General features: G+C 42.3%; 1 protein-coding gene across 1 annotated transcript; it reads right to left on the reverse strand.

Moving 5' to 3' along the window:
• Positions 1-341: 341 nt before the first annotated feature.
• On the reverse strand, positions 342-25,574 carry CENPI (centromere protein I; the record flags this gene model as incomplete). The annotated part of the gene is made up of 20 exons (XM_053374885.1): positions 342-640; positions 1,388-1,429; positions 3,539-3,760; positions 4,488-4,536; positions 8,821-8,945; positions 9,256-9,391; positions 9,522-9,616; positions 10,399-10,463; positions 10,559-10,676; positions 11,445-11,536; positions 11,941-12,058; positions 13,556-13,693; positions 14,314-14,442; positions 16,686-16,772; positions 18,753-18,799; positions 19,205-19,253; positions 21,284-21,391; positions 21,570-21,688; positions 21,861-21,995; positions 25,451-25,574. Coding segments are annotated over 20 exons (2,112 nt in total), but the record flags the coding sequence as incomplete, so codon positions are not given.
• Positions 25,575-27,105: the final 1,531 nt, after the last annotated feature.

The raw sequence follows: 27,105 nt of genomic DNA on the forward strand, positions 1-27,105 counted from the left end.
GGCTGCTTTCAGGCTGCTCGTTCCTCCTCCACCACCACTGACAGTCATGTGGCCCGGCCGCCAGCCTTCACCTTTTATTCTCGCTTTTTTTTTTTTGACACAAGAAAGCCGCCTCTTCAGCGCATGCGCGGCAGCCTACAAGCCAGAGAACGTCTGCCCTCTTGCTCAAACAGAAACAGGAGAAAAACATAAAACACGCATACACACTATTTATTTAAAACATACAGATTATTACAGTAAAACTACACAGCACCAGCCCTTTCCTTAAAAACATATAAGTTTTCAACATCACGATAAATCACCAGCTAAACATCACAATATTTTGATATATCACAAAGTTATTATGGTCACGGACCGGAAATTATCATGGTGTCTGAAAACAGTTTTGTTACTCATTAAAATGCACTTTTGTTACTCATTAAAATCTTTTAATAAATACACATTTTTTTAAAAAATATTCCTCTTCTTTTCTGAAGAATAGCTTGATAGTTCATAACAGACTGTAAGAATCAATCTGTTGTTTCCATTAATGCCTTACTTTCTCTTGAGGAGCATGGCAAATGCTACTTTCGATGAAAAGCTTCAGGCCTTGTAATCCTTGGGAGTAGAGAAATTCCTGGTACCATCCCCACCTTGCCCCCTGCAAATAAAGCATTAGGAGTTAAATCTCTTCAGATACAATGGCTTTTTTCTTTTTTGGGCCACAAAGTGTCCTCTCATTTCCTACCCTAGCACCTGAACTTGCAGAGCAATCCACACTGCAAAAGCCCAGCATACCCATGATGCTAATATGCTGTGACACAAACTTGGTCTTTGTGGTGAGGAATAAGCTATCACCATGCAGCCTCTTCATGAGCCAGTTCACATAGGGCAGTTTCAATTAGCTTTTAGCGGGCATGCCTCTTTGCAGTAGAGGAGAGCTCCTACAAGGAATGAACATCTCTTGATGCCAGAATTCCCTCTTTGAATTTTATATTCCAACTGGTGCTGGAAACCAAGCAACAAAGAGACCTAACTGAGATCCCCTAGCCTTGGGGAACAGTTGCATCTTTATGCCAGTTCCATTTTCAGACCAGAAATAAAAACTTTTTCAGGTGTAGTACTTGCCACATTCAGGTATGTGGTACCAACTGCTACTGAACAATTCCTTTTCAATGTGAAAATACATGGTGGACAAAGCTAGAAGATGTAGGTTCCTCAGCAGCACAGGCTATCAGCCTTGTCACAGAAGCACAAAATTCTAGAGTTGGAAGGTACCCTCTCCTAACCCCTCCCCTTTCTCGACATTTTAGTTGTTCCTTCTTCTGTGGCAGTGCCCCAAATCCCAGCTCCAACTGACAACCAGCTTCCCAAGAAACATAGCATTTTGTCAAGCATGCCACTTTACCCGAATGAATCTGAAGTTCAGGGTTGTGTCCTCTGGTTGCATCTGAAGAGAAGGGGGGGGGGGAGAGAAAGGTGTTAGAAATTAATGGTTCTCTAAGACTAGAGCTTTTAAAAGAAGAGTTATTTGAAATTATTAGAGATTAACTCTAGAATCAGCCTCAGACTAGACTTCCTGAAGATGACATGGCACAACTGAAACACTAAATGCCTTTTGGACAGCACCAATGCCTCAGAGCTGCTCCACAAAGCTACTACATGATAGGTCTTGAAAAATTCACATCTCTGACATTTTGTAGTGGGCCTGTACAGGTTGAAACAGCATGCACTGCTCTTTCGGTTCAACACATGAAAGTCCATCGAAATAAGCAGCCAAACACATACCAGTGTTGCCTGGGGAGAAAATGGCTCTGATAATTTTGCTATCAGCTAATCTTCAGTTGTACAACAGCACTCTCTGGTGAACTGAACAGCAAATTTCAGTCTAGTATGTCTTCCAAAGGCAGAAGACCACATCATCTCCTAGAGAAGAAGCCACACTTCAGTTGAACAGCACATGCTTTGCATGAAGATCCCAATTCAATCTCTGGTTCCAGGTAGGGGTAGGAAAAAGACACTAGAGAATTTGGCAACGCGAACAATACTGACAGATGGATTAATGATCTGACTTGGTATAAGGCAGCTTAAGTTTTTGGATATCAGTAAAGCTGCCTGAGTAGGAGCAAGCAGTTACGAGGTCCAGAGCCCAAAAGCTGCACCAAAGAGAAAAGTTCAGCTTCCACTTTCACTGAAGCACAATGAAATAAAAGCTTACACTGGGGACAAGTTTTACCTTCTATGCTACTTTTAAAAAGCTGTGGGCAAATACTTAGATACCACAGGGAGACACACACAAAAAAGCTTGGAAAACAATGTTTCAGAGGCAGACTTATCAAGAAAATGGAATCAGAAACAAATAAGGTGCAGGTTCTTGAACCAAGCCTACTAAACTTCTAAAAAAGGCCAATGAAGCAAAGAAAAAGAGAAAGAAAAAAGCCCGGTTATGGACAAAGTTACAAGCAGATCAAAGAAAGAGGTATGGTTGTGGTATGAAAATGAATCCACAGAAGAGGCAACAGGTATAATAAATCGTATCACATTGTCTTCTGTTGCAACAAAGAATTGTACTAAAGTTTGGTACTCCCTGCACACTGATTTGGGTAGCTGCTAACAGTTTGCTTCCTGGAAATAAAGCAGTAGTAGCTCCTGGAAGCTTTCCAGACCAGATATAGGAGGCTGGTCTCCCATTTTGAGAACTGCTGGTCAAAAAAAACCAGACATGGGGTACTGTTTACCCTGACAGTAGAGAGTGCACCTACTGATGAACCTGGAACTTCATCTGGCAATTCCTTTGGTTTTATACTTCACCAGACATTGCCCAAATACTCAGGCATATTTTTGCAATGGCAAAGGCTGGAAACTTGCTTTAAAAAAAAAGGGGGGGGGGGAAAGGAACAAACAAGACTGAGGTGAAGTCAAATTCTTCAGCCCCCACAAGAAGCTGCTATATTACCAAAACAGACCAATGGTCCATTTTGTTCTGTATTGTTTACATTGATTGCAACCACTCTCCAGTTTTCCAGACATAGGAGTCTTTTCCTGTCGTATGTGGTTGAAACTGGGACTTTCTGCATGAAAAACATGTGCTCTACCACTGAGGTATGGCCCCTCCCATATCCCATATCTTTAGTACACTTCTAAGGAAGAGAGTTGGTAATGATTCAAGGAGGAGGAGAAGCCTTCCTTTAAACTTGGGGTTCCAAAGAATGGAGCCAGAATGACTTGGAACTGCAAGGAGATCTCTTTTGTCTCTGCTAGTTGTTGCCAGAGGCTTGGCACTAAGCTTTCACGGTTAAATGGAGTGGTGAACCCAGGTCTCCCCATTCCTCCCTGCACAGTACTTATTCTTAATAAGCCTATGTACAGCTTGACTTTATATGGCATGGTAGAAGGTAGGCCATGGTGTGCCAAAGACTGGAGTTTTAAAGGACACAATGCAGACATCGTAGTAACTAACAGTGATCATACACACTCATGCTCAGTAGTCCTCAAGTATTACAGTGTTAAAAATAATTGGAAATGATTCTACTTGAAAAATGCCAACTGCTCTCCTCACCTTCTTCAAGAAGAGCATAGCATATCCCATCAGTGCAGGGTGGAAAACTACATTGAAGCCCTTCCTGTGGTCCTTCACCCTTGTCATCTCCAGCACTTCTGGGTCCAGCTGAATCCCCTGAGGGCAGGGGGACTCCTGGAATGCTTGTGAGGTCCACAGATACCCAACTATGGTTGATAGATATCGGTTGTATTCCTGGCAAATCTGGTGGCTCAACTTGAACTGCAGCAGCACATGGTAAGACATAATGTGACAATCTAGACAATGTTTCAGGTTCATGATAGCTCCACATCATCAATTACTAGCAAGAAGTATCGCTCCAACATGCATCCTGTCCACTCCATAATCATTACAGAATACCATTGATCAATCAACTAAACATCAAGCCTGAGCAGTTTGTGACCCACTAAAACAAATGTAGCACCACCATGTGTGTACAATATTGTGGACTGCCTGGTACTTATGACTGAAGCATAGCGGTGGGTGGGGGTGGGGGGAGAGAAGAAAAGAAAAGGAAAACATGTTAAATCTTTGCTTGACACTGAATGAAGTCAGATACATGTTATGTTTATAACTAAACCAGATGCATAAAATTTGCAAGCCACCTACTGGCAGTTTGGAAACAAGATCAAGAAGAAACAATGACTTGCGATGAAGCTTACTTGTGTGGGTGTCCCCCTCCCACCTCATTTACAGCACCGTATACATTAGTTGGCCATTAGAATCACACAGAACCATCTATTTTCCTAAAGTCTGTAGAAGAGATTTTTCTCTTTGACTAGATATGCATTGAATCTTTGAAGTCCAAGAACATCTCATATGGGAGAAGAGATGTGAAAGATAAGGGAGGCAAGTTTTGTCAGTGAAATTATATTAAATTTCAGATGGAGCCATTAAATATATTTGTTCCAATCCAAGCATTTGCCATTAAGCACCTTATCTGCAGTACCTTTTTAATCTGGGGTTTTTGTTTTGCAGCCACCAGGTTGATTCGATACCTAAGTAAGAATTAAAAAAGACGATTATTCTTATGCATATGTGCGCAGAATGAAACTGTGTAGTGGCTAAAGAAATCCCTTGCATGAGTCTTGATTCTTCAATTAACTCACTAGATGGTCTTTGGCAAACCAGTTTCTCTCAACTTCCGCTCCCCCATTTACTGTGAACAGTTCTACAGGGGGGTTGTTTTAAGGACCACAGCTAGCTAAAGCATGTGAAGCGCTTTGAACACATGACAGTGCCATAAAATTATTACTATGCACAGGTGAGCAGTGACTATCTCAGAGTACTTAGCTATCTTTCACTTAGCATTATGAGGCAGCAAGATAGCACATATCTTTTCTCATTTGGTTCCATTTCTTGGGTTATGTTACATAAATCTCTCTCTTGCTTACCTACCACATGTCCTTGCAATAGGAGAGCCATCTACAGAGTAGACTTTGAGAGAAAAACACAGACACCATGCAGAACAGTTACTAATCACCCAATAGAGAACATGCTGAATTTGGTTCTGAATATAAAGAGATTCAATGAGTTCAAAGGGCACTTTTCACCGTTCAGAAGCAACTGTTACTTAGAAAGAAAGACAAACACTTGAATGGATGCTCATTTCTGTAAACAAGGGTGCGTATGTGAAAAGAAACTGTTATGCATGAGCTGTAAGCATGAGACAAAAAGGTGGAGCACGACCTCAAGCAGCAAACAGCAGCAGTGACTCCTTGTTCAGTCACTATAGAAACTGGAAGGAAATAGAAGTATAGGTCCTGGCAGCTGCTCTGTATAATAGACACTAGTTTCAGTGCATCTTCAGCAACTGCATCCTTCCATATTAATTACTCTGCAGCTTCCTCAAGCAGGAAGCTGCACAGAGCTCTACACCAGCTGACAACAATTGGCTACTTCTCACATCAGACACAACTGCTGGAACTAATGTTAAGAATGGCACTTTTATGTAGCATTTCCTGAAGAGAACAGGGGATTAAAAAAAATAAATAATCCAGATGCATAACTGGCCTCAAAGGCTTGAACTTTTGTTAGTCAGTAATCAGCACAGCAATGCCACCCCAACACATTATCACCTGTTTGAGACTCTGGGTTAAAAATTTGACTACTGGGTTAAAAATTTGATTCAAAAATCAGAATAGCTTCATCAGTGTCACACAGGTAAGTTTATGGGTTACGCAACAGAGAAGCTCAGTTCAGTTGAATTTCTGCATATGACCCACAAATGTGTGTGTAATTTAGCTTTGCTCTAGGCAATGAGGGTATCATCAGTGGCAGAGCTTCATGCTCCGGCACTGGGGGACGGAGAGCAGGCGGGGGCGTGGCACCCAGCGCGGGTGGGGAGGCAGCCGTGATGGCATCCCAGCGGGATCGCACTGTCAGGGGCGGTGCGCTCCCCCCGCACTCCTCTTCCTCCGCCAATGGGTATCATTGTAGTAACTAAAGAAAAATATGAGCCAGCCTGATATAATCTGGCATGCCAGTCACAAATACAAGGTTCTCATCAACTGCAAAATCCAATACCACATCTAACACAAGTAACATTCTCAGTTCAGCCAGTAATCTCCTACTTGGAAAAAATGAGCATCAGTCAGCAAACTTAAGTTATGTACCACGGTTTTATTTCCTGAGAAGTCCAAGTCTATCCCATTTCAGCAAAAGAAAGATCACTTTGCTAAAAATAGATTAAATGAACAGAAACATCCTAGTGGCTGGGTTCTAACCCTGTGGCATGACAATTGACTCAACTCAAGATGTCTCAAGAACATCACATCTTTCTTTTTTATGTAATGTCACTCATATCTGAAACTGGACTGTGTGAAAGAGCCCTTTCACTTGCATGGTGTGGTATTCTTAAGTTTTCCCTTTAACTGGGTGCACAAGGCACCTTTATTTCACCTGACATTCTCCCCAAGGGGTTGTTCTATGTTGCTCCTCCACACCACTTTTCTCCAAGACATACTATCTAGGCCTGGATGATGTAGCGGGTGAGGACCAGACCGCGGTGGCGTCTTCAATTGGAGGTATATCGCGAGTGAAACTACATACTACCGCTCCTAAGTCTCTTTGCCACCAGCGCCCTGCGTGCCGAGGGAGAACCAAGCTGCAGATGGATGCTGGTAGCAGAGGGACTCAGGAGTGGTGGTGGTTTCACTTGTGATACACCGCTGGGTGAAACAGACATCTCACTCTGGCCCTCATACCACAGAGGGCTGATGTAGCTTGTTCCTCCCTTGTGCTCGTGCGGGCAGGCACCCCCTTTAGACTTCTTCACTGAGGGGAATGTGGCTGCCTGCCCCTCAGTGGAGAAGTCTAACAAAGCCCCCATCCTGCCTCCGGCTCACACAAGCCGCGGTGGGGGCTCCTTTACTCTTCTCCATTGAGGAGCGCATTCACAACATATCAATGATGGTTCACAACATAAAAATATAAGATAAAAACACAAAGTACATAATAAAAAAGCAAACACAAACCACCAACGCCCATCCCACAAACACATTTAAAAGGTCTTATAATATTAATCAGCCAAAGGCCTCTTTATGGAGAAATATTTTCACCTGGCACCTAAAGATATGCAAAGACACCAGGTGAGCCTCCTTAGGAAGAGCATTCCACACACAGAAATTAACCACAGAAAAGACCTGATCTTGTGATACCACCCGCCAGACCTCTCATGGAGGCACACAAAGGTGGCCTCAGGACTTCCTGTTTGGCTGCTTTAGCGAACGGCTGCCCATTACATCAGAGCCATCTCACACAGAATATTTTGAAGATGAGATGGGAGTAATCATCCAACCTTCCCAGCGTCGGGGGGGGGGGCAGCTTCACCAGCAGATCGCCCAAGACTTGCTCCTGGTCAGGAAGGAATGAGGGGGCAGGGGACACTGGGTGTAAAGCACCGTGCGTTTCTTTGGCAAGTCTCCAAAGCTGACGCCATGAGCAACAAATACCTGCTTTTTTAAGATGAAATTTGGACTTAATTAACAGGCATGCTCTGAGCGAGGGGAGATAAAGTATTCTGCTAACTGATTCGGCCACTGGGGTGCCAAAGGATTTGAGTGGAAGGATTACCATCATTATGGGACTGGTATGTCAGAACGGAAGGGGGGGGTGAGCCTCCATTATTTCTTTTTGATATATTTTGTATTTGCTATCTTATTTGGCAAATCTCCCTGGAAGGACTGCCTGCCTGACTATTTGAGTAAGCAAGCGGGACTGGAAAGAAAGAGTATTTCATTATTGTTATAATTATGGTTTTACTATAGAATTAACTGTGTGGAACTGGTTTATGAATTTTGCAATCACTTTCAATGGATCAATAAAAAAGAATAGGTGATGGAAATTATGGTTTCTAGCTAAAGTAAAGGCTTATCTGTCTTGGAAGGAGATGAAACAAAAAGTTTGGACATATGCCTGGTACAAATGGTGGATGTCAGATTTCCTCCAGCTCAAGATGTGTCGCAGTAGAAAATTACAGGCATGAGAAAGTGAAAGTGAATTGCCACAGACTGCCAGAGTACAAAGAAGAAAATAAACATGAAGGAACTTTTTCACATAGAATCACACTATATTGGTTTAATCCGCTTGCTAGATGAACTCAGAGGCTGTTAAAAATAAACGAAGGATCAACATCAGAATGTCTTATTTGGAACTATCTGGACTAATTAAGAGAAGCAGCACAATTGTGAGATCATCACTCCCCGAACCTCAGAGCATGGGAAGTCAACCAAAGACTTAACATTTGGCATAAAATTTGGACTGTTTGATTATAATTTGGAATGTTTTTAATGTGGCTTTTATTGGCTTGTTAAAATGGAAAACTTAATAAATATTATTTAAAAAACAAAAAACAAAACAAAAACAAAGGTGGCCTCAGATGATAATCTCAAGGCCCAGGTTGGTTCATATGGAGAGGTATTGCATCCCGAGCCTGAAATGAGGACTCTCTCTATCATGGGAAGAACTTTATTTAGCAAGCAAAAACTCATTAAAAAACTTAAGCATCAGGGCCACAAGCGCCACCGCCCCCGGAACCCAAAGAAATCTACAACACTGTGAAAGTTAGCAAACTGCCTTCATAACACTCACTAAATGTAAGCACAACAAGTTAGAAAGGACAAATTGACATTCTGCCTTCTGGCATTATTATAGTGTGGAGAATCAAGTGGGCAATCGCAGTTTAGTAGAGAAGTTGAAGTGGTCTAGTACAAGCGAGATTATGGCCATGCAGAAAGGCTGAGGAAAAGCACAAGGGGCAGAAAAAGGAATTTTCTCAGTACCTGTACATAATGTAGCAGAGTTGGTCAAGTGTAGCAGAATTCATGCTGAGAAGTGCTGGATAGAAGACTCCAGTAGGAAGCATAATAACCAAGGGGAGGTTGTACTTCAGATATATATCGGATACCTACAAGTAGGAAAGATAGCTGTATAAGCTTGTATTCTCAGTTCTCTGCCCTTAGCACATTACCTTCACAGGAAAAACGGAGGAACAGCCTTGTTCTTGCCTATTCAGACATTATGTCTCAGTCTACAACATTATATATAGACGTTATACTTTAGAGGCAAACATGGGCTTCAAACAATCTACCCACTTTTTTCCTTTGGATTTCTCTTTCTCTGCCTCCCCCTCAAATTATCAGAACCTCCCTCAGGATTGTCAAATACATAACGTCTAAAGATATTGAACAAATCTGCAGTGTGAACAGCTTACATACTGTCTCATAGAAATCCAGGATAACATTCATCAACAAAGTAGAGTTGTTCTCCAAGCACAGACCAACAGTTGAGAGCCTGTTTACAAAGTGAATGAGCTCTGCCAAGGAGCTTATCAGGTCAACTTGGGTGGTGTTCCTGCAACAAAACAATATAGATATCAGCCTTAGCATCTAGTAGGAAGAGAATGGTTGTGCCCATGTGAGCTGCATTATTGCTTGATTGCCTGTGTTCTAGAGGTGTACCACTTTGTAAAGATTATACTTACAACACATCAACATTTGATTCTGTTGCCATGTCTGCTTGCATGTGGCAATTCAGCATGTTCAGTAACAGTTCCCTTAGGCTTTCAAGAACTTCATACTATGGAAGAGCAAAAAACAAAAAAATGGATCCATTGTATTTCAGATTTGGGGGAGCTCCATACTGGCAGTACTGCAGTAATATGCTTGAAAAGGTTTTTAAAGCCCAGGTTATCCATACACACAAGTTTAAGAATTCTCCTAGGGTGCTTCAGTAGCATGCAGTTGTGATGTTAACCCCCAGAGAGACAGGAGATAAAAGCAGAGAAAAATTATAGGAAACTTGCATACTTCCAGCTGAAGGAAGAAAAGCAGCAACCAATCTTATTGCTATGGTGCTGTATTTGTAATTCCAAAAGGCTAGTTCAAACATAATGCTCAATGTTATGTGCATTATTATTATAATGCACTAGTGTTACATGTGAAATAAGAATCATGGCTTATGGCAAACAGTTTGTAGCTATACAAACCAGCTTCATAGCCCATTGTCTGAAGTGAGCTTGCTTGGTAACCACCAATGATTGTTGCAAGCTAGGATTCCTAGTTTGAGCGTAGCAAAAAGCAGAGATTCTGTACGTCCAATTAAGGCTCATTCAACTAGTTTACATACAACAAGAAATTCATCTGAGTCTGACAAGTATTTTGTCTCCTTCCTTTAACAAGGATAGCAATCCCAAACATATTCAAGGATTTGTCAACCGCAATGCGCCTGGTATTTTGTTCCCAACTGCCCTACTCTTGGGCACCTCAGACAAACATATTTCCTAGTTGTATGTCAGGGATCAAATTTGGTAATTTTTACATGCCAAAGCAGGCATTCACTGGCCACTTTCCCTCCATTACCTTAAAATAAAGAGATGATATGGAAAAAAGCTTCAACAATGGCTGGTAGAGATAAGTCTTCATTTCTGAAAGGAAAGAAACAAAAAAAGGAACAGAGACTTTGAAGCAGGCCTGTCTGAACCACAAAGCAGGGTAAGATTGGTTAGGCTGCATCACATACCTGAGAAGCTGTTGGGAGAGATCCATCTCACCAGCTGTAGGACCTGTGACTGACAGCAGCAGCCATCCCAGAAGCGCAGACTCTTCCACAAGAATTCTTCACAGGCCAAGAAACCCCTCTGAAAGGCACAACTGACACTGCTAAAGATTCTTGAAAGCCAGCCCTTTTCATGCACCCAGCCTGACAGTGCTCTTCCATAGCAGAAAATACTTAAGAAGGCCAAGACAGATAACTTCTAAGAATTCAAGGGATAAGCTAGTGAAGCAGATTAGTTGGGCTGCCATCTGAAAAGTACTTTGCTAGGGATAGCAAAAGTTTCTAATAATTCAAGTGATCTTCTTTGGCCCAAGAGCCTCTACCGCTCCTCCTAAAAAGCAGATCCCAAATTACTTTTATTCATGCCACTTTTTTCTGCTTCCCAGTTTGCCTTCTTCAGGAACTCTATTTCTTGACTGCACAGATTTAGGCTGTGTCACTCACCACCTGCCCCTGGATGCCCTGTCTGTTTCCTTCATCATGCAGCTCTTAGGAAAAAAATAAGGAGAGCTGCAATTTGGCCACCACTGTCCTTTGATAAGGAAGCCCACAGCTGTGTAATTGATTTGGATAGCATCATGACTTTCAATAGAATAGTTTTTTACTTATGGCTTATTATGGTTTTCACATTACTACAATAGAACAGTACAGCCCCTTCGTCTCTTCCCACCTCCCAGCTTCTCTCCCTCCTGTGCTTTTTTTAAAAAAAGCTACAGTATTTTCATTTCTGACATACCATTATTTAACATCCTACTAACAGAATACTGATGTTTTAGTCAAGGCATAGAATAGTGGTGGACAAAAGACAATGTCCAAGGAATGATGGGATGAGAATCGCATATGAACTAACCTGCAAGAAACACTCTGCTTTGAAGACTTCCTCTAAGAAGACCTTGAAGTTCAATTCATCTTCCTGGTTCATCATCTTATACCAAGGGCATCCTGAATCATGAGACAAAGGGGTAAAACATTGCTTATCCTCTAAGTTCTTATTTTCTGACATCCCCAAGTTTTCACCTTTGTATATAGACTGCCACCCATTTTGCCTTGGCACAGTTGAGGTACACTGAGATGGTGATTTGTGTCTGTGCAGTACCAAGTCAGATATTTGGAGAGGGGATGAACTCATAAGATGAAATGCTTCTCTGTACAAAAAAAATGTTCTGCAGATAGAAAACTCGCATATTAGGTTGAAACTCAGCTCTCCAAGATCTATAATGCAGCAGAACAATCAATCATGTGAGCTCTCACATCTCAGACACAAGATTATCTCTGTGAGAACCAGGCCGTAGCCTAGATCTAAGGCACCAGTTTCTCCTATGTGGGAATCAAATTAGTCTCCCTACCTTCTTTTAATGTATGACCCATCCAGTAATGCATCCTCCTAAAGACTGATTTATCTTTGAGACTGAAGTAGTGGAGCAACAGAGGATTGCCTATCACCGAGCCTATTTGGGCTGGAGGCTGGAAGAGAAGCCAGAAGAAACTGTTCAGAAGGGAACACAAAAACTCAGACGTTCGGTTCTCCGCCACGCTGAAAGCAAATCTCATGTTAGCGGAGTCTGTTCACGGAACATAAACTAGGACTAATAGGAGGGTAATTGTCCTTGCAAGCCACCCCCAGGGTTGGAAACAGTCAAAGATTTTGATTTTAACAGAATGCCTCATTTAATCAGCAGTATTTTTTTAAAAAAAATCTTCAGTTTATAGAAAAGCCATTGCTTCTAAGAACACATATACTAGAGATCTCACATAACCAGAATTGAACAGGTTGGTTCAAGTCAATGGAAAATTTAGAGCCCTCCCACCACACCCCAACCCATGGTTCTTCAACCCACTTGCTCTTCTTTGCCTGTCCATACCCTTGCTGCCAACAGAATGCAGGTCCTCATGTCCCTAAGTGTTTTGCATAGCCAAAAGGAACCTTGCCTCACAGAAGTTGCTTAATCAACATGGTTGCTGCACCCTGAGCAAGCAGAACATATGGCTATTCCTTGGCACTACCCTAGCACAGCTGCTGCCCATCCAACTCCCCTAATAGTAGCCACCCCACATCTGGCTGTAGTTAATAAAGAGATGGATCAGGCAATAGGGCCTTCACCATTGACTTGGCTGATGTACAAGTTCATTTTGCTGCTCCCTGGACTGTTTCCGTTCAAGCTAGTGTTTTCACAAACTGGCATCAGAGTTTCCTTGTTTTCTTTTTGAATTACGTCTTTTAGATTGCAAGTCTGTGGGCAGAAACTGTCTTGTTCTTAATCTGTGTAAGTGCTTAGTAAATCTTAGTATAAATATAGTTCATAAGTGCCACCCACACCAAAGGATGAAGTCTAGTCGCGTCTAATTAAAAATCCATCATGTAGCTAGCTATTCTACACTTTTAGTAAATAGCTCCAATGTGGCATTAAATACACATATTTCCCCCAAAATATGTGCAATTTCATATTCTGTAGGCTTTGTTACGTTATGCTTTTTGCTATGTTTCAAATCTCTCACCTATTGTGCACACATAGTGCCTCTTTTCCACTCTGAATATTTCATTCAAAGCAGTTTAGTTAAGCCCTCATTTTAAGAGGTTTTTTTTGGGGGGGGGCAGGTGAATGAATTGTTGCACATCTACAGTAGCAGTGGTTCAAACAAAACATTATAACTACCACAGTATCTCACTTAACTGTTGCACTGGTGTAACATTCACCTTTAACCATTCCTTTTTGTTTAGAATCCATGCTTCCAGGTTAAGTTACAGAAAAAATTGCATGAGTAAGCAAAAACCCTATGGCTAGAAATTAGGAGAAAGGCCATCATGGCTGTTTAACAGAAGGCTACAATAATCTTTACATTCATATTTTTATATTAAATTGGAATCATTGTCATACATTCTTAATTGTTTTAAAGCTGTGTTTCATTTGGGGTCTATTTGACCCCTGCATTATATTAGTAGAGTGCTATTCACAAACCTACCTCTAAATACTGAACGTTCTGCAGAAGCTGGGGGAAGGTCTGCAGCTGTTCCAACGAAAAGAATTTATGCTTTTCACTCTCAGCTAAGCTTTCTGCATTGGAGCTGCATACAGGCGGAATCAACTTTGTATTCCTTTCCTATGGAGAAAACAAAACGCCAAAATTAAACGGCTCACGGCTACATTTCTAGATTATGCCTCTGTCAACCCTAATCCCAATTTCAGCTATCATATTATCTTCCAAATCTTTTCTAAAGTTGTGCCTTCAGTGATTAATTTTCTTTACAATTCTGGGTAATTGTAATGTTCAGGTGGAAGAAGAAAACCAAACAGTATTTCAAGCTTGGTGTGCTTTAAATATTCAATAAAAGGTTTACACTCCTCCTTAAAGTCTGCCTCTTCCTGATCAGAATTATAATAATAATAAATGTGTGAGCTTTACATATTGCATTCCATTTATAATGTAATTGAAAAAATAAATGACCACAGAGCATCTGTTGCTATAGCAAGTGTGAATCCAATAATAATCAGAACCGGAGTCTACTAAAAGCATCATGTAAGCTACTCTAAACTTTTTCAAATATGAAAATATAATAAAGTTATTCAACACTTGCTACCATCAGGATACCCTTTGCATATCTGAGTGGACAGAGATTCTCATGCCATCACTGACACTAACTAGTTGTCAATAAAGTAAATAAAATTAGCATGCACAGTTGTAGCCCAATAACTGCATTCAAACTATCCCCAGCAACAAACCTTCTTCTGAGATTGGGGATACTCCATGCATTTTAAAGTTAGCTGGGATGCAGATGGTGTTCCGTGAATTCGCAGTTTTACATTGTCAATTGCTGTTTTCCACGGATGTGAAAAAGTCCTAAATGACATCTGGTGGGGGAAGAAGATTGGTTTTGTTGAGATTAAGTTCCTTTTCTGTGGCAAATGGAGGGTATCCTCAAATGCGTTGACTCTGCACTTGCTCCAACAGGCTACGCAAATCAGACTTTTTACTGTCAACATGTGTGGAAGAGAACCTCTCCACTTTTGGGACATAACAAATTGAACCATGAATGCTCAAACTGTCCTTGATAGAAGAGGGACTGCAACCCTTAATAGCAAAAACAGCAGGCATTGGGGGAAAATTGATATGGGAGATATCAAAACCGAAATAGAACTGAGAGCATACAACCACCCCCAACTCTTCCCAGCAATGAGAATCACCCCTCCAGGGCAGGTAAGCTATCCTCCATCCAGTGTAGAAGAGGAACTTTAAATACTAAGTCCAATGTTCTATTTACCTACAGTGGAGGAGGATATCATTGAATAGGATGCTCTATACCAGCCTTGTACTCAACAATTAGCCTGGTACCATAAACAACTAGGTATTCCATACAGATGAGTGAGCTAGTTGGTAGTGAAAGGACATGTAGCTCACTCCTTACCCAACAACTTTGTTTTCATGTTTGCTGTGGAGGAAAGCAAATTTCTTCCTTCATTATAGAGCAGGCTGACAAATCTGCCAGTCTGCTTTAAAAAAACACAGCAGAACGAAAAAGGTAGCTCAGCTGATCCATTGGCAACGTCAGCTCTGTGCTTCAGGCCTAGTAGGAGCAGCCCAGCAAACCTCAGCAAAGTTTATTGGCAGAGGAGAACTCAGTACAAGAGTAATAAATGTCAGTTAAGATGACAGCTGAGTGCTCAATTTAATTTCTGCTTTGATTTGGCTAAGCTATATGAGCACATCCTTACCATATTTGGAGCTGGCATTATTTCATCATGGATCCTACAACAGGAGTACAGAATCTCCAGTCTGTGGGTCCATTTTGGTTTGACAGGTAATTTCCCCCAAACCATGCCCACCTATCCATCAGTTGGTGTTGCAAAGCAATAGCATTAAATTTGGGCTCAATTAGCTGATGACTGGGTGCTAATCCTGCTCAGTTCAGCCACACTCTCTGGTTCCTGCTGGGAACAGGCACAGGCAGCCAAAGACAAGCATTGAGAAAGACAAAGCTGTCCCTGTTACGGCCATCTACAAAAAGCAGCTTTCTTAAGTGTTTTTTTGCAGATCAGATGCAAGAAGGTTTTCTCATGTGTGCAGCGATGGCTGTAAAATACTGTCAGATGGCTGTTAATTTGTTTTTGTGAGGAACCCAGTTCAGTTGATTGATTGTGTGACTGCGGAAATGGATAAATGTCCCCCATCCAAACAATGACTATCATCACTGCAGGTAAGAAAATAATAATTTTAATTGTTATCATCTACAATACTGTCTAGGGACGTGGGTGGCGCTGTGGGTTAAACCACAGAGCCTAGGACTTGCCGATCAGAAGGTCGGTGGTTCGAATCCCCACGACGGGGTGAGCTCCCATTGCTCGGTCCCTGCTCCTGCCAACCTAGCAGTTCAAAAGCACATCAAAGTGCAAGTAGATAAATAGGTACCACTCTGGCAGGAAGGTAAACGGCATTTCCGTGTGCTGCTCTGGTTCACCAGAAGCGGCTTAGTCATGCTGGCCACATGGCCTGGAAGTTGTATGCTGGCTCCCTCGGCCAATAAAGTGATATGAGCGCCGCAACCTCAGAGTCGGTCACGACTGGACCTAATGGTCAGGGGTCCCTTTACAATACTGTCTTATTTATTTCATAGTACAGTACATTGATTATTGCTTTCATTTTATGGATCAATGGTCGTAGATAGTAAAATTCATGTTAAATTGCTGTTTTAGGTTTTTTTTTAAAAAAAGTCTGGAATGGATTAATTCGTTTTGCATTACTTTCTATGGGAAAGTGTGCCTTGGTTTTGGAACGGACTTCTGGAACAGATTAAGTTTGAGAACCAAGGTACCACTGCACTTCAAAAGTATCTCATGAAGGATTTTTTATAACTATTATTGTCTGGTAGAAATTACAACAATCACATGACACCCTTGGCTTCACCTTCATTATTAATTTAATATTAAGCAGCGCAATATGCAAGTTTAAGAATTCAGTTATGTGTACAACAGTTCCAATCTAACTGTTTCTTCCTCATCAATGAGTAGTTTAATAATTTGGCAACACTGAATTCAGATGCCGTCTCCCAGCGCAGATCTCACAGCACAGCACAGATCTCATTTGAAAGCATCCTCACCTTTGTTTTTGTAGGCAAAGTTACTGTTACCATTTCAGGAGCAAAGATCTTGTACTTCCATAGCAGAGTCTGCAGAGAAGCTGATGTCTGAAAAGAAATGAGTTCGATGTTGTTGCACCTGATAATGTTCCAACATAGTAGCTGAGAAACTATGAAACCCACTGCATCAGTGCTTTTTTTCTGGCGGCGGCGGGGACGGACGGATGGGGGACGGTGACGCATACCCCTAAACATTTTGTGAATCTAAGTTTGGCCTCATTGAGGGGCAGTATTTCAATATGAGCAGGGTAATGAAAGTGCCCCTAAACAAATTCTTTTTTAGAAAAAAAAAGCACTGCACTGCATTAGACATAGCAAATCTCTAGCCATGACCCTACAAATAGGAGGTGGAGGGCAGACAGCAAGCCAGAGCAGAATATGCTGATGTAGTCCCTCAGAATTCCACCAGAATTCTCTCTGATTACCTACCACCACAACAGCCAGCCAGAGCGGCAAGTGTGGAGCAGCACTTTGGGAGGGAGAATAAAAGGAGGGGTTTCTGAATGAGTTCTTAGATAGGGATAGCGAAGGGAAAGAGCAGGAGGATAGGGTTTAGTTTGAGAGATAGGAGTTGATTTGAGATGAGAGAGAGGGATTAGGATAGGGTTTGTCTGAGAGAATTGGTTCTGATTTGAGTTGAACATCCTCTCTGAGGGGACTATCTATAGCAAGAGGAAGGAGCCTCAGTTTAGATAGGAAGACTGGGTTGAGTGTCTGGTGAAGGTATACAGACAGGATTTAACTGGAGGGCTGAGTCTGAGCTGGGAGAGGTAGAAGCTATGGGAATACAGGCTACCTGGGTCTCATTCCTGCCAGGACGGGAGAGTTTTTCTAGGTAAAGAAGACTCCCAAGCCAGTAACAAGGGGTGAGGTGATCCTCTGGGTTTGGTATACTAATCAGTATACCTCAGGAATCAGATTGTTGAAAAAGTGGGTAACTGATGAAAAGTGCACCTTGCTCATGAACCAAATTAATTAATAAACTGTGAAGGAAGTTGTGCTGCGTTAAAAGCATTAACCTGAAACATCTGTCATAACTAAGTAAAATGAGAGAGAAGTAACAGAAACTGAACAACTGATTTCTGAGCAACTGAAGTTTCAGAAAAGATGTGCATATACTGTGTCTAAACAAGTAGACTTATACCTGAAGATGGGCCATCTCCTGTCTCAACTTTCTTTCACCAAACTCTTTTTCTGGAAATAAAACTTTTTTTCTTTGATCAACTCCTGCCTGAGACTCCCTGAGCTTTTCCTTTACACATGTATATTTATGTATATTTTTCTTTGTGGTTGTTGTTTGTTTTTTATTTTTGTTGGAAATCTAATAAAAATATTATATAAAAAAAGTTTTCCTTCACATAAGACTGCGGTAAATTGTAGAAATTCATTTAATTGGCATACCATGCAGTGGATGCACTATAGTTAATTAGGGGCAGTTAGTGGAGTGAGGCGGCTACAGCTGCTGTAGAAACAAACAATCCAAAGAGATGAAAAGCTAACAAGAATATCTTCCATCTCTTTTGTTCATTTATGCTGTACAGTGGTACCTCGGGATGCGAACGGGATCCATTCTGGAGCCCCGTTTGCATCCCGAAGCAAACGTAACCCGTGTCCGCACATCTGCGCGGGTCACGTTTCGGCGCTTCTGCGCATGATGTCATTTTGACGGTCTGCGCATGCGCGCGGCAAAACCCAAAAATGCCTAACCCGAAGCGTATTCATCCCGAGGTATGACTGTATACCTTTTGCTTAGAGAGCAAAGGACAAAGGTTGCATGCCCTCTCAGATGAGCTCAGCATTAGACCTACACCATCAGCAGGTTATAAAGAATAATAGATGCTACTATTTGCAGCTTTGCTTTACGTCTTAGAATGCAAGATAATGCACCGTTTAAATTACATCAGATATTTGTCAGCTATCCAAATATTAAGCTTTTATGCCACACTGGAGTTCCTATAAAGATTAGATTCCTTTTTTTTAAAAAAAAAAGTTTTGTCTTGCTTCAACTTTCATATCTCAAGTGCTTACCATGCTGCCGTGTAAATTTAGAAGTTTCCTCACATGGAAAGGTTTCACTAGGGAGAAGAAAACAAAACTCAATACTTATTCGAAAAAGTTATGTTCTGCCTTTCACATATTCTTCTTCTTCTTTGGCGATCACTCGTAGCTGAGTAACATTGTCTTCCATAAACACAGTTTTAACAATGAGTCCGTACTCAAGGCAGCTGTAGGTAAAACAGCAAGGGGATCTTTATTCCAAGTAAAGCAGCATATCAGATCTACAAACAAGATAGGTCATACTCTCTTGCACAAAATCAGCCATTTGAATAAAAGGGCTGAGCACACTTTTAGAGGGTGGTAAATCCATAAAGTGGGTCCCCAAGACTGGGTGGTGGGGATGACTTGCCTCCTGTGACAAATGACAAAAAGCTTACGATGCAATCACATAACATGTACCATGAATCTAATTAAGATCTCACCACTCTCCATTCTGGTCAGCAAACACAGCACATGACAGGCAAAGGGGAGCTACAGTAAGAAAGAAAATATATTACACAAAAGCAGTTAACTGGTAAATTCAGTTCTTTCCATCTCAACACAATCCTGAAAAACAGATGGCATTTAATTCAGCAAGTATTTTAGTGTCCAAGTGACAATGAGTTCTAAATTACTAGCCTGCTTATAGACAGTATTTAACTGCCAAATGTTTACTTAGAAGTCTCACTTTATTCATTGGAACCATTCTGTGCACAGCAGGGTCAGGTTGGGGTTTACCACGAGCAGTCTCACTATTGCAGCTGGATGCTAGAATGCAGTGGGGAGGGCCTGGCATGAAATTCCTTGTTGCCTATGGATACCAGGCAAGAGCTTAAATAGAAGACAGATTTAACTATTTGGCCTCTGCATCAGGCTTCTTGTGAAAATGAAATGCTTTTAGAAAAACCATCACTCAAGTTGGTATCACTGAAGCAAGATGGCATTTCGTTCTGCTGCTCCTTCCTTCCCTGGAAGCAAAAATAGCCTAGCTTGGAATCAGTCACATCCAGAACCTACTACAGTGGTGCCCCACAAGACGAATGCCTCGCAAAACGAAAAACGCGCAAGACGAAAGGGTTTTTCGTTTTTTGCGTTGCTTCGCAAGACGATTTTCCCTATGGGCTTGCTTCGCAAGACGAAAACGTCTTGCGAGTTTGTTTCGTTTTCTCTTAAAGCCGCTTGAAGAGGTGCAGTTGCGACGGACCGTGCTTCGCAAGACGAAAAACATCGCAAGACGAAAAGACTCGCGGAACAAATTAATTTCGTCTTGCGAGGCACCACTGTATTCTCCTGATGCTGGACACAGTCAGGGCATTTGATTGTTTAAACTGGCAAGATCGCTTTACAATTCTGTGTTCTTTAGGCATTAGTACATCCTGGGTTGATCCACTTTTTAATTTATACTATGGGTCAGTGAACTAATTTTTGCTGAATGGGGAACACTCTCTGATATTTCTCATTGGCTGGGGCACAAAGCAGAGCTGCTCACTGCCACCCCTGCTTTTTGCCATGGCTATGGAACCCCTAACTAGAATTGTATTTGTCGTCTCAGACCATACAGTTAAATATACTACAAGCTATGTAATGTCTCTGACTGTTTAGTATGTATGTAACATTCTGTCTTCCCTTAAATGTAGGCGCAATTATCTAAACTTTAAATCATTTAGGTGCTGGTATTGTTATTTACATTTGGTGGGAGGGTGGGTATATTCGTATCCAATTAGTTCTAAAGTGTGGATAAAGTCAAATAATGCATTGTTATCATTGTATCAGAGATGATAAATATGTCTAATGCATGACTTTATATGTATGTTTGTTTTCATACGTGAAATGAATCAAAATTAAATACAGGCAAGCCCCTTTTTGTGTATGTTCAAAGAATTTGCAACCCATTTTTTGGACCTGGAAGAGGGAGAAGCGGGGCCAGGACATAATGGATTTATGCATGCTCCGCCAACATGCACGAAAACCCGGAACACAATCCAGGGTTGCCTGTACAAAAAAAAAAAAAAAGATTGGTGCAATGAATTTAATGGATCCATGTTAGTCATGCCAATTTCAATGGGTCTGAGTATGCTAACATTGGATATAGCCTATTACAGTCATACCTTGGAAGCAGAATGCCTAGGGAGTCTAACATTCTGGATCCCAAACGCCGCAAATACGGCAGTGAGTGTTCTGGTTTTCGAATGTTCTTTGGAAGCCAAACGTCCACCGCAGCTTCCAATTGTGTGCAGGAAGCTTGTGTAGCTAATTGGAAGCCGTACCTTGGTTGTCAAACATTTTCAGAAGTCGAACGGGCTTCCAGAACGGATTCTATTCGATAACCAAGGTATGACTGTCTATTTTATTGTTGTGTTCAGAATTCAGTATTTAGTAATGTTCAGGTTTTTTTTAAAGGCCCCACTTTTTACATTGTGTCCTGTTGTGTGGTCAGAAAGTACTCTTTATTGTTTGATTTTGGTTACTGTCAGAGAACAAAAGCTAGTTCCTTCAAAATAACACATTCATTTTTATCTTACCAATTTGTCATATCGTAAGAAGCTGAAGAAGAAACCATAGAGAGCATTAATATTTTCCTTCTGATCAATGAAGTCAAACATTACAATTAGCCATTTTAGAACGAGCACCTATAGGGAGAAGATAGATATCAGTAAGTGAAAGCAAGACCAAGATAACAAACCCCTTCTGGAATATGTTCAGGAATTGTACAACATCTAGTTTAATAATCACCAGGATAAATAAGTCAGACTGGCAAAAATATCATTCTTCAGAACCAAGACATCATTACCATGCTTTCCAAGTTACCTGAATGTCATTAGAACACTTGCGAGCACAAAGCCAAGACACAGCTGAAATAACAGAATCCTCTGTTATTACGGAAATGGGAATCAGATTCTTCAGTAGCCTAGTGCTTATCACTGTACCTGCAAGACATTGAAATACACTGCTTAACATTCTTAACATCTTCACTATTGATAATTTGTCACAAGTTAGAAGCAGCACAGGTTCTTGTTAAGGGACAAGGCATGGCAATGCAGCTACTTTGACATACTTTACTGCCAAGGGGAAAGAGAGAGAAATTTTTTCTTTCTTTACCAAGCTTGCCACTGAGTGTGATGTTCAGCAAGTTATGAATTTCTTCTGGTGCCAAGCCTCTCTCTTGTGCAATCTTTTCCACAGTCTTCAAAGGACCCTGCAAAGCTATATTCTTTTTTGAGGCACTACCTTTAATTAGAAAAAAGTCAAAGTGTGAGTAAAATACATTCTAAAAACCATTCTCATGCATGATGGCCTTTCAAATGGCTTGCTTTACCATCAATTGGCAAGGTAGCCCCATTGAGATGCCATGGCATTTGTAAAACTATGGAATTCTTGTTTAATTTGCCATCTGCTTTCTTGCTCTTTGGTTTGGTGCAGAGGTAGGTAGAGGCAAGTCTAAAGCTTTATTGAAATTCATCAGCCCCAGCCAGCATTGCCAATGGGCAGGATGATGATGATGATGATGATGATGATGATAATAATTTTTTATTTATACCCCGCCCTCCCCAGCCAAGGCCAGGCTCAGAACGGCTTACAAGCAATAATAAAAACAAGATGAATGATTACAACTTAAAAACAAAAATAAAATACAACATTAAAATAATGGAACATTAAAATATTAAAATGTAGCCTCATCGCAGGAGAAGAAGGAAAAGAAAAAAGAAAGAGAGGGAGGGAGGGAATCAAATTGGCTCCAAGCCAAAGGCCAGGCGGAACAACTCTGTCTTACAGGCCCTGCGGAAAGAAATCAGATCCTGCAGGGCCCTGGTCTCATGAGGCAGAGAGTTCCACCAGGCCTGAGCCAGAGTTGAAAAGGCCCTGGCTCTGGTTGAAGCCAATCTAACTTCCTTAGGGCCTGGGACCACTAGGGTGTTGTTATTTATGGACCTTGAGGCTCTCCATGGGGCATACCAGGAGAGGCGGTCCCGTAGGTACGAGGGTCCTAGGCCGTGAAGGGCTTTAAAGGTCAAAACCAGCACCTTAAATCTGACCCTGTACTCCACCGGGAGCCAGTGCAGCTTGAAAAGCACTGGGTGAATATGCTCCCATGGCAGAGACCCCGTGAGGAGCCTCACTGCAGCATTCTGTACCCGCTGGAGTTTCTGGGACAGCTTCAAGGGCAGCCCCGCGTAGAGCGAATTACAGTAGTCAAGCCTGGAGATGACCGTCGCATGGATCACTGTGGCCAGGTCGGGGCGGGAAAGGTAAGGGACCAACTGCTTGATGCGGCAAAGGTGGAAAAATGTCGCCTTGGCTGTTGCTGTAACTTGCGCCTCCATGGAAAGGGAGGCGTCAAGGATTACACCCAAACTCTTAACGGAAGGCAATGGCACTAATTGGGCCCCCACAAGAGAAGGGAGTTGGTCCCTCATCCCCATGCCATCCCGACCTAGCCATAGGACCTCTGTCTTCGAAGGATTTAGTTTCAATCGGCTCCCACGAAACCATCCAGCCACAGCTTCCAAGCATCTGGTCAGTGTGTTCGGGGCCGAGTCGGTGTGGCCATCCATCAGCAGATAGAGCTGAGTGTCATCAGCATATTGGTGACAGCCCAGCCCAAAGCTCCGGATAATCTGGGCAAGGGGGCGCATAAAGATGTTAAAAAGCATCGGGGAGAGAATTGCGCCCTGCGGCACTCCACACACCAAGGAGTGGCGCAACGACATTTCCCTCCCTAGTGCCACCCTCTGTCCCCGACCAGAGATAAAAGAGCACAACCAGTTACGGGCTATGCCCTGTATCCCCACGTCTGCGAGGCGGTGGTCCAGAACATCATGATCGACCATGTCAAAGGCTGCTGACAAATCTAAAAGGATCAGCAGTCCTGACCCGCCTCGATCCAGTTGTCTACGGAGATCATCTGTTAGGGCAACCAGAGCCGTCTCCGTCCCAAAACCAGGACGGAAACTGGACTGAAATGGATCTAATGCCGATGTTTCCTCCAGAAACCTACCAAGCTGTTCAGCAACCGCTCTCTCAATTACTTTACCCAGGTATGGAAGATTTGAAACTGGGCGGTAATTGGATAGGTCTAAGGGATCTAATGAAGTTTTCTTTAAGAGTGGACACACCACTGCTTCCTTCAGTTCCCCTGGGAATGTCCCCGGGTCAAGGGACAAATTGATAATTTCAACCAGGGGGGTCCGCGCAACATCTGGACACTCCCTAATCAGCCAAGACGGGCACGGATCAAGGAGGCAGGTGGTGGGCCTACCAACTTGGAGGAATCTATCCACATCAGTAGGGAGTATCTGATCGAAATGGTCCAACACTGGACCTGAAGTCAGTCGAGGGGCCTCCAGTTCAGTCACTGTAACTAAATTGGCAGGGAGGTCATGGCGGAGCAACAGGACTTTCTCTGCAAAAAAGCTCGTGAATGCCTCACAGCTGTGGGTTGAATTTGTGCTTAAATTTGGTTGTCCTCCTAAGGACGTTATTGACCTAATTAGTCTAAAAAGTTGTGCCGGGCGAGAGCTAGCGGATGCAATGGAAGCTGCAAAGTAAGATTTCTTAGCAGCTTTCATAGCCATCTCATAGGCTTTCATAAGCGTCCTATAAGATGTTCTTGAGGCTCCGTCACGAGTCCGTCGCCATACTCGCTCTAGCCGTCTGAGATCCCGCTTCATTTTCCGGAGCTCCTCAGTAAACCAAGGTGCCCGGTGATGAGAATGGTAGTTAAGCAACGTCTGGAGGGCCAGAAGTTCCCCTAACCTGTTTGTTGATTAGTGTGCTAAGATCTGTGCACAAGCCCAATTCAGCTCAAGATACTTAATAAGGGGTAGCTTTAAACAAAACATTAGACTTCATACACTATTATTCTCCAATATACAAAACAGCCACTTCTCTATGGAAAGCTAAAGAAAATACAAACTTTGGTGTTTGCAGATGGCTGTAAAGGTTGCTGAAAGGTTTCTATTTCACTAGTTGGAAACAGCTTCTAGGCTATGCAGGGCCAAGGTTGATTTGTAACTGTTCCTGTCTGCCTGCTTGCCATCATGCATATTTGTGAACCATTTCTGCCAAAATATATACATCTGCAATAGTTTCTGCTCACAAGGAAGCAGACCCTGCAAGAGTACACACTCCAAGAAGTCCATATGAATAGAAACTAGACTAACCTGCTTGAGGGAAGAAATGTGGGTTTTGCTCCCACTGATATGTTGTACTCTTAATAAGCACATCTTCCTACAAGTGTTATGTTCCCTGTCACATAAGAGCATGAAGCAACATTGCCAATGGTTTTGGTCAGGGTAAGTAGAAGCATGTTGAAATCTGCAGATGGCACCAAGTTCAGAGGCAGTTAATCAGAAAGAGGGGCAGTCCTTAAACAGCTGAAGAGAATGGGATAAACTTCAATTGAGCATCCAAGTATTAAAATCCTTATGGTAAGGACCTTACCCAACCCTAGTTACATGTAAACACAATTTTAAAGTATGGCTTGTTGAGCTAAAATATGAATAAAAATATACATTCAAAAGCACATCATATTGGAAACAATGCAGTACAGTACTAACACTCAGATATGCACCAGCTTGATTCCCAGTTCATGATCCAGCAAGAAACAAACATACAAGAGCAGATTTACATGAATTTCTCTTTTTTTGCTGGATTGGGGCATAAGCATTAAACCCTCTCTTTGTTCTTACTTTTATTCAAACAGTTCAAGGCTTCTTCAATGGAAAGCTGGTCATCTTCTATCTCTTTAGGCTTTGTGACACTTCTGGTTTGTTTACTACCAGTAGCTGGCAAAGGATGTTCTGGCGCCTCAGAATTCCTGAGTCTCTTCATTTTTTTCTTATTCCGGGAAAGAAACACAAGACAAGGTCAACTTTTTTTTTGGTTTTCTTTTGTTAGTATTTTCCTGTCCTCCAATAATCAAGTTTGGTGCAGAAAATGAATGGAGAGCTACCTTCTAAAAAAACAAAACAAAGGCGCCTTAGGCACATCAATGAACCCAATAACAACAACAGGGCAATAGCAATATGACGGAACCAGTGTCTCAGCGATGCCCCCCCCCCAAGTCTTCTTTGGAAGAGTTCACAAAATATTATACAGATATTTCGGGTTTTTTCCTTGTTGTTTTTGTTCAAAGTGGAATCAGAGGGGACAGATGTGGAGCCGATGAACAACAGAAGACCATAAACACCTCCTTTCTTGCCATAGGCAAAGCAACATAGGCGAGGAGGAGGGTGGGGTTTGAAAGTTTGGCTACCTTTAAAGTGAATAGTATTTACAGTGTCCGAGTATGGCATGCTCCACAGCCTACCTCTCTTCACCTCAAACAGCCCTTTAAAAAATATTTTTAAAATTAAATCCTTCCTTCCCACCAGCACTCCGCTGTCCTCTCGAGCCATTTTCCAGTTTTCGAGGCCCACCTACCTTTTGCTCCTTCCCCAGCTCGCACCGTCAAAACCAGCGCCGTCAAAAAACTCCCTCCTCAAAAGCCGCCCTTCAGTTCAAAAAATATTTCCCTGCGCAGGCGCAATTCGCGATCGGGGGCGGGGCCGTTGGAAGAAGAAAGGAAGTGGGTGCGCTCGGGAGAAAAGGCTCGGGTTTCCCTTTGGCTGCGTCACTTCCTACCGTTGGCACGAGCGGAGCTGGTCTCAGGATGAGCATGCGCGAACTGCTCGCCCACCCCTTCAGACGAAAAACGTAGAGGGAGCGGGGGGGATGATATCACCGCAGGCTCCCGAAGAGTAAGCGGGGAACGGAACTGGAGAGCTGCGCATGCTCACAAATGAAAAGGAATGGTGGGGGGAAAAATGGGCGGGCTTTTGGTTCAGAGCGGGAGGGGTTCGTTTTACAGTCTCTCCGTCAGGCGGGAGGAAACCTTGTTTTTTCTGTCATTGTACTCGCTGTCATTTTTTTCTTTTTCGGTCGTTATTTCACGAATAAATCAAGCAGTTTGCACCATTATAAAATTCAGAAGAATAATCCCATGTGTAAATAAGGCCCTCGCGCAGTTCCACAGAACGCAAGTCAAGGCATACGAAGTGCTTTTGAACATTGAAAATCCCCAAATAAATGCTTTTAACTACTATCGTTTTAAAAACGAAACTGATTAGTAACAGTTTTGGGAATTAAAAAATGTTTCGCTCTTGGGGCGCTTAAGCTCTGTTCTGGGTTGAAAACCCAATGAGACCACTGGGCCATCTAGTTCTGTATTGTCTGCCATAGCCAACAGCTGTTGTCCAGCATTTCAGAGAGCAGGTTTTCGGAGCTCAGTTTCCCATGAATGGATTTTAAACTGCTGCTTTTTGCATAATGTGCCTCTACCGGTGGGCCATTCATAAGCCATTTC

This window comes from Podarcis raffonei, chromosome Z (genome assembly GCF_027172205.1).
Source record: "Podarcis raffonei isolate rPodRaf1 chromosome Z, rPodRaf1.pri, whole genome shotgun sequence".
Lineage (NCBI taxonomy): Eukaryota > Metazoa > Chordata > Lepidosauria > Squamata > Lacertidae > Podarcis > Podarcis raffonei.